Below are 14,221 nucleotides of genomic sequence, written 5' to 3'. Positions count from 1 at the left end.
TGGACATTGGGGAGGGTATGTGCTATGGTGAGCGCTGTGAAGTGTGTAAACCTGGCGATTCACAAACCTGTACCCCTGGGGATAAAAATACATTATATGTTTATAAAAAAATAAGAAATAAATAAAAAATTTAAAAAAAAGAAAAGATTCTGGGGCACCTGGGTGGCTCAGTGGATTAAGCCGCTGCCTTCGGCTCAGGTCATGATCTCAGGGTCCTGGGATCGAGCCCCGCATCAGGCTCTCTGCTCCGCAGGGAGCCTGCTTCCTCCTCTCTCTCTGCCTGCCTCTCTATCTACTTGTGATCTCTCTCTCTGTCAAATAAATAAATAAAATCTTTAAAAAAAATAAAAAATAAAATAAAATAAAAAAAGAAAAGATTCTTTCCCTTTGGCCCCCCTCTCTGTATACTCTCTCTTTCAAAATAAATAAATAGGGCGCCTGGGTGGCTCAGTGGGTTAAGCCTCTGCCTTAGGCTCAGGTCATGATCTCAGGGTCCTGGGATGGAGGCCAGTATCCTGCTCTCTGCTCAGCAGGGAGACTGCTTCCTCCCCTCTCTCTGCCTGCATCTCTGCCTACTTGTGATCTCTCTCTCTCTGTGTCAAATAAATAAATAAAATCTTTAATAAATAAATAAATAAAATCTTTTAAAAATTATTAAATTCTACATTATATCAATTTCACCTGAATAAGAACAAAATTTAGAAAAGAGAGAAAGAATAAATGCCAGATGGGTAAATATTTAAATGTATACATAGTTAAACAATAAAATGCTAGAAAGAAAGTATGGAAGAACTTAAAAAATATTGGGGTATGAAAAGGTTTTCTAAGCATGACAAAAAAACTCACAAACTATAAAGAATAAGCTTAATAAATATGCATGCATAACTTTTTAAACCTCTGTAGAAAAATAATGTATTAAAAAGTTTTATAAAAAAAAGTTTTATAAATATGTGATACGAAAAAGGGCTATTAGCACTACTATATAAAAACTCCCATAAATAAATAGGATGATGATAATTTTAATAATGATGATCATGATTTGACAATGACAAACATGTCAGCATAATTTTTTGTTAACATGCTATCTTCTTCAAAACCTTTATCACAGGGGTGCCTGGGTGGCTCAGTTGGCCAACCATCTGACTTGGTTTCAGCTCAGGTCATGACCTCGGGTTGTGAGATCAAACCTCACACAGGGCTCCATGCTCAGCAGTCTTCTCTCTCTCTCTGTCTCCCTCTCCCCTTCAACCTGTACATGCATGTACACTTAAAAAAAAAAACAAAAAAACCTTTAAAAAACGCACACACAAAATTTTCTCAGGCCAGATGAACAAGCAGCTCAAAAGCACTAAAAAGGTCATGGCACATAGAGTCTCTGACTCTCTGGACCTCTACCACTTGTCCTTAATATTATATACCATTTCCATACTCCCAACCCTGTCTGCCTAGCAAGTTACTTGTACTTTCTTGACTCCAGATATGTTGTGAAAATTCATTTAATTGTCAAAAATAAATCTAACTAATCTTTTGGGATTTGCCAACCAGTTTTCTGTCACTTAACACATTGAAAGTACTTTGGCTATATAAGGACAACTGAGACTGTATGATATGAAATATTGAAAACAAAAATTAAAACAAGCCTCCCCTACCCACCACCAGTAGCTCTGAATTCTCCTTCAATTTTAACTCTCACTTTCCACTTTTTCAACTACTTAATGAATGGATCTTAACTTGCTTTTGCTGGTACTATAATAAATTCAGAAAAACACAAAGTATTTAAAAAGGAATGACTAAGGGAGGAAGATGTGACTTTATAGACAGAGCATTATCAAACGGAAAAATCTGATATTAGGATTCTTATTTTTTAGTCTTTTGATGTGGAAAAGAATCCAAAATTATGGCATAAAAATAGTTTTTTGGTTTTTTTTTTTAAATTTACTCATTTATTTTAGAAAGAGTGAGAGACAGAGAGTGGGGGTAGGAGCAGAGGGAGAGAAACCCCAGGCAGACTCCCCCACTCAGTGTGGAGCCCCACACAGGACTTGATCTCATGACCTATGAGATCATGACCTGGGGTGAAAGCAGGAGTTCAGACACCTAACTGAGTGAGCCACCCAGGTGCCCTAATAAAGAGGTTTTCTTAAATAAAGGAAGGAAGAGCCTGATAATACTAATGTTTCATCTAGATGTGGTCTTATCTTTAAAAAGATTTAAGCAAGGGGATATTTCCAAGGGAATAAGAACTCATCCAGGTCTCACTAGAGGTTTCTGAAGAGTCTAAATTTGTCTTAAAGGATCAAACATCAAATAAACACTTCTTTCCATGTTGAGATAACTGGTATTGGACTTGCCCTCCAACAGTAAACAACTGGAAAACTCATAAAACTTTTGAATCAGTTGTTCTTAAGCTGAAAAGTTAGTGTCATTGTTTGCAGATGGCATGATACTATACATAGAAAATCCTACAGACTCCACTAAAAAACTATCAGAAGTATAAAAGAATTCAGTAAAGTTGCAGAATACAGAATTAATACCCGGAAATTGGTAGTGTGTCTATATAGCAATAACAAAGTAGCAGAAAGAGAAATTAAGAAAACAATCCCAGGGATGCCTGGGTGGCTCAGTTGGTTAAGCATCTGTCTTCAGCTCAGGTCTTCTGGGATTGAGTCTTATATCAGGCTTTCTGCCCAGGGGGGAGCCTGCATCCTCCTCTGCCAGTCTACCTGCCCTCACCATGAATAAATAAATAAGATCTTAAAAAAAAAAAGAAAGAAAGAAAATAATCCCAATTACAACTGCATCAGAAAGAATAAAATACCCATGAATAATCTTAACTAAAGAGGTAAAAGACCTGTACCCTAAAAAACTATAAAACATTGGTGAAAGAAACTGAAAACAACACAAACTAAAAGACATTCCACTCTCATGGATTGAAAGAATCACAGGACATGAGATCAATACAAAAAGAAATCAATTGTATTGTTACAGAACAATAAATCTTTCAAAAATGAAATTAAAATATCAATACCATTGATATTTGAAAAATATCAAAAAGTAAGAAATATTTAATGGTATATTTAAGAAAAAATGGGTGCAATACTCATACACTGAAAAATAAACACTGGTGAACAAATATAAAGACTTAAATAAATATACGGTAAATCTTTTCATGTATTGGAAGATAATATCTCTAAGATACCAATTCTCCCCAGATTGATCTACACATTCCATATACTCTCTTTTTGCAGAAATCGACAAGTTTATTTTATTTTTATTTTTTTTAATAGATTTTATTTATCTATTTGACAGACAGAGATCACAGGTAGACAGAAAGGCAGGTAGAGAGAGAGAGAGGGAAGCAGTCTCCATGCTGAGCAGAGAGCCCGATGCAGGACTCGATCCCAGGACCCTGAGATCATGACCTGAGCCAAAGGCCCAACCCACTGAGCCACCCAGGCGCCCCGACAAGTTTATTTTAAACTGCATACAGAAATGTATAGGACCTAGATATACAAAAATTATTTTGAGAAAGAAGAACACATTTGAGAACCTAATGCTTCCTATTTTGGAATTCTACTAGAAAACTCTATTAATTAATACAACATAGTTTTGATTTAAGGATAGACACCTACCTATATATCAATGGACGGGAACAAAAAGAGACCCATACATTCATGTTTAAATGACCTTTAACAGAAATGTCAAGGTAATTCAATGGGGGAAATGATGGTCTTTTCAACGAATGGTGCTATGGTAACTGAATATCTATATGAAAAAAACCCAAAACTGAACCCTTACTTTATACCTTATATAAGAACTCAAAATGGGTCATATATCTAAATATAAAAGCTAAACTGTAATTCACTGTTTTTTCAGTTTGAGAGAGAGGGATAGAATAAGCATGAATGAGAAGGGAGGGGCTGAAGGGAAGGGAGGAGAGGGAGAGAATCTCAACCAGATTCTGCGCTGAGTGTGGAGCCAGTTGCAGAGCTCCATCTCATAATCCTCAGATCATGACCTGAGCCAAAACCAAGAGTCAGACACTTTTTAAACTGAACTCACCAGGCGCCCCCTAAAACTATAATTTCTTGAAGAAACATTGAAGACAATATTTGCAACTTTGGGGAAGGCAAAATTTCTAAGGCAAGACACAAAAGCATAAACTATAAACAAATTAATAAATTCGATTTTGTGAAAATCAAAAGACCCATTAAGAGAAGGAATAAGCAAGCCACTGACCTGGAAAAGATATTCATAAAATATATATTGGAGCAAAGATACGTATTTAAAATATACAAAGAACTCCTAATTTGATTAAGAGAAAAAAATTAAAGTAGGCAAAATATTTGTTGAGATACTTCACAAAAAAAGATATCTATAAGGGTAAAATTTAAAAGGTCAACAATAGGGCACCTGGATGTCTCAGTTAGTTAAGCGACTGCCTTCTGCGCAGGTGATGGTCCTGGAGTCCCAGGATCAAGTCCCACATCAGGCTCCCAGCTCCATGGGGAGTCTGCTTCTCCCTCTGACCTTCTCCCCTCTCAAGCTCTCTCTCTCTCAAATAAGTAAATAAAATCTTTAAAAAATAATAAAATAAAAGGTCAATAATATCAAGTATTGACGAGAATATAAATTAACCAAAACTCTTCTATAGTACTTGTAGGAATATAAATGATAACCTCCACTTTGGAAAACAGTTTAGTAATTTCTTATAAAATTAAACATGTACATACCAGCCATTTTGCTCTTAGGTTTTTAATCCATAAGAAATGAAAATATATGTCTACGCAATGTTTGTCTATAAGTGTTCAAAGAAGCTTTATTCATAAGAGTCAAACACTGTAAATGACTCAAATATCCATCAAGTGAGTCCATAAACAAATTATGGTATGTTCACACAATGGAAAATTACTTGGCAATATAAAGGAATGAACTTCAAATATACTCAACTTATTGAATCTCAAAAACATCCTGTGTGAAAAAAAAAACAGACATAATAGTACAGACTTTATAGTCCCATTCATGTGAAATTTCAGAATAAATAAAAATAAAATACATAATGTTAGAAAAGAAATTAGTGTTTACCTAAGGCTGAGTTTGAGGGAAATTGACTGCAAAGGCCAATAATAGAATGTTTTGAAGTGCTGGAAATGTTGTGTCTTGGTTGTGGTGTTTTATATATACACATAAATATATAAATATAAAAATATGTGGTATATATCTATATATAAATAGATTTATATATAGTAATATATATTTAAAGTAATAATTCAGATATTTATAGTAATTAATACTTGTTATTTATATATTTACATATTATAACATATATATATAATTGTCAATACTCTTTGAAATGTACACTTACTTTTTTCTAAAAGATTTTATTTAGTTACCTAGAGAGAGAGAGAACACTGAGGGTGAGAGAGAAGCAGACCCCCACAAAGGAGGGAGCCGATGTTGGGCTCGATTCCAAGACCCTGGGATCATGACCTGAGCCAGAGGCAGGTACTTAACCAACTGAGCCATCCAGGCACCCCTGAAATGTATACTTATATTAAGTGCATTTTGTCATATATAAATACCTCATTAAAATTGATTTTCAAAAAATCAAATAACTAACCCAGTGAAGAGTAAGTTATAAACCACTCATTTTTTGTTTAGCTCTTCAGTGTGGTCTTATAAAACTTGATTTTACCATGAAAGTGTTCTATCCACGCAATATGGTTTTCCTTCAAGATAATATGCTGCTTTTCCTCAGTAATTTTAAAAAATCTAGCAAAATACGCTACTTACCAATATAGTTCTTCGACATGGCAACTTCTCTGACTTCAATATGAACAGAGCCTCTTGGTATCTGGACTACTTCCATGTAGCCTGAAACACAGAAGATAGCCAGGAATAAGCAGCATGAGCAGCCTTGGTCAGAAAATGAGTGTTTAGTAACCATTCAGTAATAAGTTTCCTTGTTCTTCAAATCTTTCTTTGACTTGGCACTTTATAAATTATGCAATATGAGCAAATTCCCCTTTGGGTTCATGAACACTTCTAGAGTATTTTTCTTTTTCTCTAAACTAGCTCAAGATAGTCTTTAAAGCCTCAACACGTATAATACTGGTTCATGTTTTTTTTTTTTTTCTCAACACATGCTCCTCCCATCAATGCTCTTTGGGAATTCAGATCTGAGGGAAACATGGCTAAATGAAGTCAAGTAGAAAGGGAACAATATTTCCTTAAAATATCTTACATGGATCTATATTTAATATTTAAGAGACTAAAAGCAACTTGGGGAAAAAACACTGTCTGCCTAAATTTAAAAAATGTTTAAAAGGGGGTGGGAAAGAAATCAAGTATTTTGACTATTCCCAGGACAACAGAGGTGTGAAGAAGAGTTCTCTCTACACACTCACCTCCTCTGGGCAACGAATCATTGAAGAACCCTTCGATGGCATCACATGTGCTTCCATCCCCTCCACAGACTCGACATCTATCTTCCCTAGCATCGGATCCCAAAATATTATCACAACCCACATGCTGAAAACAGAGAAGAATATTCAGTATGTCATAAAGAGGAACACCTGGAACTGTAACTAACCAAATAAATATAACTTATTCATTTGTTTTTCCAGTAAAGGAAATCAAAACAGGAAATATTTTCCTCTTTCTACTTTTTCCTTCCCAGTCTAATAATTTCTTAGCTAACATTTCTCAACATATAAGTTTAAAGGAAAAGATTCTGATTCCCCAGGAATGTATGTCTGTATTTCTAACCTAGGTTTCTTTTTCATTTATAGAATCCATGCTCCAAATCTTAAAATATTATAATTTGTTGGCAATGGACTCTTACTTATACCTTCAATCAAGAAATGCAAGAGTTGGGGCGCCTGGGTGGCTCAGTGGGTTAAAGCCTCTGCCTTCGGCTCAGGTCATGATCCCAGGGTCCTGGGATCGAGCCCCACATCGGGCTCTCTCCTCTGCGGGGAGCCTGCTTCCTCCTCTCTCTCTGCCTACTTGTGATCTCTGTCTGTCAAATAAATAAATAAAATCTTAAAAAAAAAAAAAGAAATGCAAGATTTGGGGCACTTGGGTGGCTAAGTTGGTTAAGCGACTACCTTCAGCTCAGGTCATGATCCCAGAGTCATGGGATCAAGCCCTGCATCAGGCTCTCTGCTCAGTGGGAAGCCTGCTTCTCCCTCTCCCCCTCCCCTGCTTGTATCCCCTCTCTTGCTGTGTCTCTCTCTCTGTCAAATAAATAAACAAAATCTTAAAAATTTAAAAAAAAAAAAGAAAGAAATGCAAGAATTGAGAAAAATGCCATGCTGTCCTGTTGTCCTACATAGGGTTATAACAGCAGGAGTTGTGACTGACCATTATGGTTTGACCTTTCTAAATCACTGATGCTTTTGGATATCCAATTGTTAGTGTCAAGGATTAGTTGCGGAATTCAAAACAGGGTAAACCTTTAAAAATGAATACCTATTTCCACCAGCTGAATAAAATTATCATTATAAAAAGGACAGGTAAGCCTATGATCTTGGGAGCTGAAATTCTACCTTTCAGTTTTGCATTTAATCATAGAAATATGGATTTTTATATATTTTTGGTACATATTTTGCCACTTGAATAATGACCTTTGGCCACTGATATCAGGCATGTGATGATCTCTGAATAAAACCTGTACTTTTGTCTTTGCTAACCCCCAAAATTTTAATACTGTCATAGAAATTACACACATGCACAGGATCATCAGGTTTATTGAGAATCAAGTAGCCTGAAAGACAGAAACTTTTGCAATAAATTATGACACAAAACAGATAGTGTTTTTATCGCTTCTTTCTCAGTTTCTGAGACTTAGTTTTGTGCTTCTCTTTAACAAACAGTGAAAAAAGTTATGAGAACAGTGGTTTTTACGGCTTTTCTTATCATGGTAAGACTTATACACAGGTCTAGGAAAATAGCATGGATTTGCTCTTAAAATTCTCAACTAGTCTGGCTAATTCTCTAAAGAAAATGCTTTAGTAAGGTAAAGACTAACTCTATAATGAAAACCACTGTGCTACAAAATGCTTCAAAAAGAGACAAAGTAGGAAGAACATAGCTGTTTCACACTTCGAGGAAAAATTATGCTATGAAATGTATTAAACAATCTTCCAGTGAAAACATGTGGTAGCCATATGAATATGAGCTAAATCCTTGTTCCCTCTCTCTTCCTATCATCTTTGTAATCTGTTTATAAATGGAAGAGAATAACAGAAATTAAAGTCCAAAATATATTCAGAGCTCTAGCAATTACTACATACATAACTGGAACACCAAAATAAATCATATCTACATGATGTTTGAATATGAATAGGCTAGCCTACCTTTAGTGATATGTATTGTTAACCTAATAGGAAATTGAATTTCTCTAAAATGTAGCTCTCTTTATTAAAACTGAACATGGTATTAATTAGGAGCGACCATCTGATTAAAAAGACAAAAGTCTCAAAAGCCCCCCCCTCAAAAGGAGTAAAATTCATAATTGGAGCAACCTTGCATTCCCCATTGATACAGATATCCAGTGAGTCCGCGTTGCACTGAGTCCCATCAATCACTGCAGGGGCACGTTCAGTGTAGAAGTTGTAACCTTCAGCCAAGCAATTTAATGCACAAGGTTTTACCCCACCTGGACAAATACAGCAGAAAAGAAATAAATGGAGTGGTTCTTTTAAGAAACAGTGATTCCATATTAACCACAGTAAATTTACAATTCACACAGACATCATTTGCTCACTATATACCCAGATGTGTAGCTTTCTTCCCTCTTTTGCTAAAATTTGATATTTATTTTCATTGCTTATGCAACTTGACAGAAGATCTGTTGAACAGTTTTAAGGTTTAAAATGTTCAGGTATTTCCAGTATATATTTAATAATATATTTTAGGTCAAAACGGAACACAGTGGAGGTACTTGAATGTTGAAAAAAATGGGTGAAATAAAAACTTTTAAAAAACTAAGAAAATAAAAGTTTGAGGCTTGGCACAATAACTTCATATAGCAAATGGGAAATTTCTACAACATTTGTCACTTATTAACTGAAGTTGATACAAAAACTCTACTTCAAGCAAGGATATGGTAGTTATAAAAACAAAAAAACCTCTAAAAACAAAACCAAACCTCTAAACTACTACCCACTTTAAACAAACTGTATTCCATGAATGTGGCTTTAGTGTAGAGGTAAGTTTTTATGAGATAAGCAAATCAAAGGTAAAATTAATTATAGCATTAAATTTGAATAATTCTTGTTATCAAAGATAATTACATATAGCATAAACATGAATAATTTAAAAATACCTAATTTTATTTGTGAATAGAAGAACTACATCATTTTCATTTTGTCACTGAAATTTGTATTTCTTAAGCTTGATGTGAAAAATAGGCATAAATAGTAGCAATTTAAAAAAACAAGCAGAGTAATATCATACTCTCATAGTATATTGAAAGATGTAATATATATGAATTTATTTTATTCAAAACAGTGCATGAGAAAGTTACTTATAAATATGTAACTACTGATTGAAATTATGACTTAAAAACACTTTATTTCCAACCTTCGCTTGATGAAGTTTAAAATATTTTGCTTTTATTCTAATCATGCTGATAAAATTTCTCTTTGAAATAAAAAAAAAAGACCATTTCTAACAATGAAAATAAGGCAGAAAGATAAAATGACATGCTTAATCTCAGTAGAAATTACAAATCTCATCAAAGGTATGTGAAATCAAAGAGACAAGCCAAATGAGTGATAGAGACAATGGTAAATTAGAAAGAACATTGCATTAAAGATCATTGTTATAGTTGATTGTTGTATAAAGAAAGAAGATGGCCCAATATTGTCAAATACTGTTTTTTCATGAGAAGATGGAAACCTAAAGTTTTAAAATAAAAAACGCTTTTTGGTAACTCATTCAAAGTTTCCAAAAATACTAGAGATTAAAACATCTATGTAAGTAAAGACTGGTTTTGAACTGCCAGTTTACCTCCTCTGGCCTAAGTCCACGTTTGCTTCCATTTTCAATGTATAGGTTATAGAACTTCTAAATAATTTGATATGTTATTATTAGACTTAAGTTAATGATACCTTTTGCTCTCCTGACCGCAAATATAACAAGTAATAAATAGAATAATTTCATCCTAAACTGATAATCAAGGTATTTATATTCATTTTTGTAAGATTCTTATAAATAAACTTACTCTAAATTTCAATGAACTTTACTGGGATTTTTTTCAATATTATCCAGTATAGTTCTTTTCCCATTTTTTTTACTGTAATGCTTTGGAATTGAATGTAGTTTTTTATGTGTCAGGTTTTAAAAAGAAAACATGAGTTTTGTTTACTCAATTCTATCATAATTTGATTATGTAAGGTAGCATTTGACATATAGAACATATAAATACTATGGCTGTATTCCTTCGACTACTACACTATGTGATAATAAGAATACATTTCACCCTTTTTCATTTCAGAAGATGTGTTCAGATTCTGAAATGTGTTCAGATGTTTTTTGTTTTTTGTTTAATAGTGGGCTCCACATCTAGCATGGAGCCCAACACAGGTCTTGAACTCATGACCCTGAAATCAACACCCAAGCTGAGATCAGGAGTCAGACACTGAACCAGCTGAGCCATCAGGCACTCCACCCAACTACAGTGAATTTTCAGAAGAGGTACTGCTATTATTTTGAAAAGAGACTTAAGATGATTCTCTAAACATTAGGTCACATCATTACCAGTTACCTTCAGTGAAAAGTGAAAGCTTTTATGAAGTGAAAGCTTATTATGAATTTAGGGTAAATTCACTAAGCTTATAATTACCTAGATGCTAATTATTAAATCTGTAAATTATTTTTCAGACACTTCTTTTCCTCCTACATTAAGACAAAGCAATCCTAAATTTCTATGTACCTAATAAAAGCAATTTGAAAAACATGAAGAAAAACTTGCAAAAAAGAAAGCAAAGCCATATAATAGAGTTTTTAACACATTTCTCCCAGTAACTGATAGAAGAACTACAACTAAAAAAAAAAAAAAAAAAAAAAAATCAGGAAGAATATAAAAGATTTAAACAACACTAACAGCCAATCTGATGGATGGATATCTATGGAACATCCAACATTTGCAGAAAACACATCCTTTTCAAGAATAGATAGGACATTACCAACATGAACAAGAAATGGTACTATAAAACAAATCTCAATTAATTTAAAAAAATTTAAATCATACAGAGTATTCTCTGATCATAGTAGAAATTAGAAATCAATAACCAAAAAATCTAGAAAATATCAAATAATTGGAAATAAAACTATGTTCTAAATAACCCATAGGTCAAAGGAGAAATCACAAAGTAAATAAGAAAAGGTTTTGAATTAAGAGAAATTTTTTTAAAAATCAAGTTTGATAATACAGAAAAGCAAAATAAACCCAAAATTTAAAAATTATAAATATAAGAGCAAAAACTCATAAAAGAGAAAAAAAAAAGAAAATTACTAAAGCAAAAAGTGTGATTCTTTGAAAAGATTCATAAAATTAATAAACCTCAAACAAGACTGATCAAGAAAAAGAGAGAAAACACATATTATCAATATTAGAAATGAAAGGGCATACATCACTACAGAGCCTATAGATATGAAGCAGGATAGTGAGAGAATGTTATGATCAATTTTCTGTCAAGAAATGGTATATGGGAGTATCCCATAGTTTCTTTTCTTTTTTTTTTTTTTTTTTAAGATTTTACTTATTTATTTGACAGAGAGAGAGATCACAAGTAGGTAGAGAGGCAGGCAGAGAGAGAGGAGGAAGCAGGCTCCCCGCGGAGCAGAGAGCCCGATGCGGGGCTCGATCCCAGGACCCCGAGATCATGACCTGAGCCGAAGGCAGCGGCTTAATCCACTGAGCCACCCAGGCGCCCCTATCCCATAGTTTCTTGAAGACATAAAAATTTTTTTAAAAATGTGAACAGCTCTTTATTTACTAAAGGAGTTGAATTTGTAATAATTTCTTTTTCCACAAAGAAAATACCACACCTGAGTGGCTTTAGTAGTGTAATCTATTCTAATGAAGAAATAATATCAATCCTATAATCTCTTTGAAAATAAACGGGGATTCTATTTCTAGAAGCCAGAGTAAATCTAATACCCAAACTTGTCAAACACAGGACGGGAAAAAAAATTGCAAATCAGAATTCCTTAAAAAAAAAATAGATGAAAACACCCTTAATAAAAAATTAGAAACTAAATCCAATAACATATAAAAAGATAAAAAATCATTGCTACATAGGGTTTATCCTAGAAATAAAAGGTTGGTCTGACATAAAAATCTATCAAGCAATTCACCATATTCACAGAATAATGAAAAATATATATACTCATACATATACAAATTGTACTGAAGAGCCAATCCAGTGTATTAAGGCAAGAACATGAATTAAAAGACATAACAATTGATACAAACAGTTTCTACTTCCAGATAACATGACTATTTCCCAAGAAAATCCTAAACAATCTACAAAACAACTATTAGGACTAACAGTGGTTTTTAAGAGAACAAGTAAGTAAATTTAGAAAGGTCACAGAATATAAATTTAATACACAAAAATCTATGTATTTTTGGATATTAGAGCAAGCAGTTGAAAATGGTATAGTTTAAACTTTTATTTACAATAGTTGCAAACAAAATTACTCAGAAATAGGGCGCCTGGGTGGCTCAGTGGTTTAAGCCGCTGCCTTCGGCTCAGGTCATGATCTTGGGATCCTGGGATAGAGTCCCACATCGGGCTCTCTGCTTGGCAGGGAGCCTGCTTCCTTCTCACTCTCTCTGCCTATCTCTCTGCCTACTTGTGATCTCTCTCTGTCAAATAAATAAATAAAATCTTAAAAAAAAAAATTACTCAGAAATAGATTTAACAAAAGAAGTACAAGACCTAACACCTAAAACTATAAAACATAGCTGAGAGAAATTAAAGAAAACATAAGGAAAATTAAAGAAAACATTAATAAATGGGCATATATATATAATGTTCATAAATTCACTATTGAATTCAATATTCAATGTTAAAATAATATTGTTAATTTATCAGTTCCCCTTCAACTATCTATAGATTCAACATGATAGCAATCATAAGCCCAGCATATTTTTCTGTAGTAATTAATAGCAATTCTAAAATTTAGATAGAAATGCAAAGCACCTAGAATATCCAAAGGACTGTTGAAAAATAGATCAAAGTTGGAGGAACTTACACTACCTGTGTCCAAGACTATGCATTTACAATAATTCAGTCAGTGTGGTGTTAGCATAGTACTGCTACCATTTCATTTCATTGCACATTGTAAACATTTCATTGTGCATTTCTATTGTTGACAAATTAGTGAAAGAAAATAGAATTGAAATTACAAATACACACCATAACCCCAAATTATTTTTAGACTATAGATCAAAATACAAAGACCAAGACCATACAGCTTTTAGAAGAAAACATAAGAAAATATCTTCTTGAGTTGAGAAAGGCAAAGGCTTCTAAGACGGACACTAAACACAATAACCATAAAAGGAAAAAAAGATGAAAAAATAGCAATCATCAAAATTAAAATCTTAATTTTTAAACACCATTAAAAAAGTAAAAGGAAAGTCCAAAGATGTGAAAAAATATTCATGAAATGTATCTGATAAATAACTACCACTCAAGAATAGAAAGATAAATAATCAATTAAAAATAGACAAAGGATGGGAACAGTCACTTTACAAGTGTACCAAGAAGATTTATAAATGGTCAATAAGCACATAGAAATGTACTTGACATAATCAATGATCAGAAATGCAAATTAAAACAGCACTGAGACATTATTATACACCTACCAACAGAAGACTGAAAATACCAAATGTTGGCAAGGATGTGGAACAAACATAACTTTCATCTGTTGTTGGTGGGACTGTAATATGGTACATCATTTTGGAAAAACATCTGGCAATTTCTTTTAAAGCTAAACTCACACCTCCCCTATTGCCCGGCAATTCCACTCCTAAGTATTTACCTAAGAGAAATGAAAACATATGCTCACAAAAAGAATGCTTCAAAAATGTTCACAGCAGCTTATTCAGAACAGCTGAGAACTAGAAACAACTCAGGTGGTTAGCCATCAATAGCAGGATGGGAAAACAAACTGGTTTTTACAATGGAATGCTGCTCAG

The 14,221-nt window shown here is 33.4% G+C and overlaps 1 protein-coding gene across 5 annotated transcripts in view; it reads right to left on the bottom strand.

Moving 5' to 3' along the window:
- Positions 1-14,221, bottom strand: part of ADAMTS6 (ADAM metallopeptidase with thrombospondin type 1 motif 6) — a 315,702-nt gene that overhangs the window by 57,866 nt on the left and 243,615 nt on the right. For all 5 annotated transcript variants that reach the window (XR_006817804.1, XM_046000877.1, XM_046000876.1 and 2 more), the window contains 3 exons: positions 8,529-8,662; positions 6,408-6,531; positions 5,794-5,874 (listed from right to left, as the gene is read on the bottom strand). Coding sequence is in view for 4 of the 5 variants with exons in the window: in XM_046000877.1 (XP_045856833.1) it covers positions 5,794-5,874; positions 6,408-6,531; positions 8,529-8,662 (339 nt within the window). In the remaining variant the exon portion in view is untranslated. The remainder of the gene's footprint in view (positions 1-5,793; positions 5,875-6,407; positions 6,532-8,528; positions 8,663-14,221) is intronic.

This window comes from Meles meles, chromosome 3, assembly GCF_922984935.1.
Source record: "Meles meles chromosome 3, mMelMel3.1 paternal haplotype, whole genome shotgun sequence".
Lineage (NCBI taxonomy): Eukaryota > Metazoa > Chordata > Mammalia > Carnivora > Mustelidae > Meles > Meles meles.
Note: the sequence above shows the minus strand (reverse complement) of the source record. Positions and strands in the feature narration are given on the sequence as shown.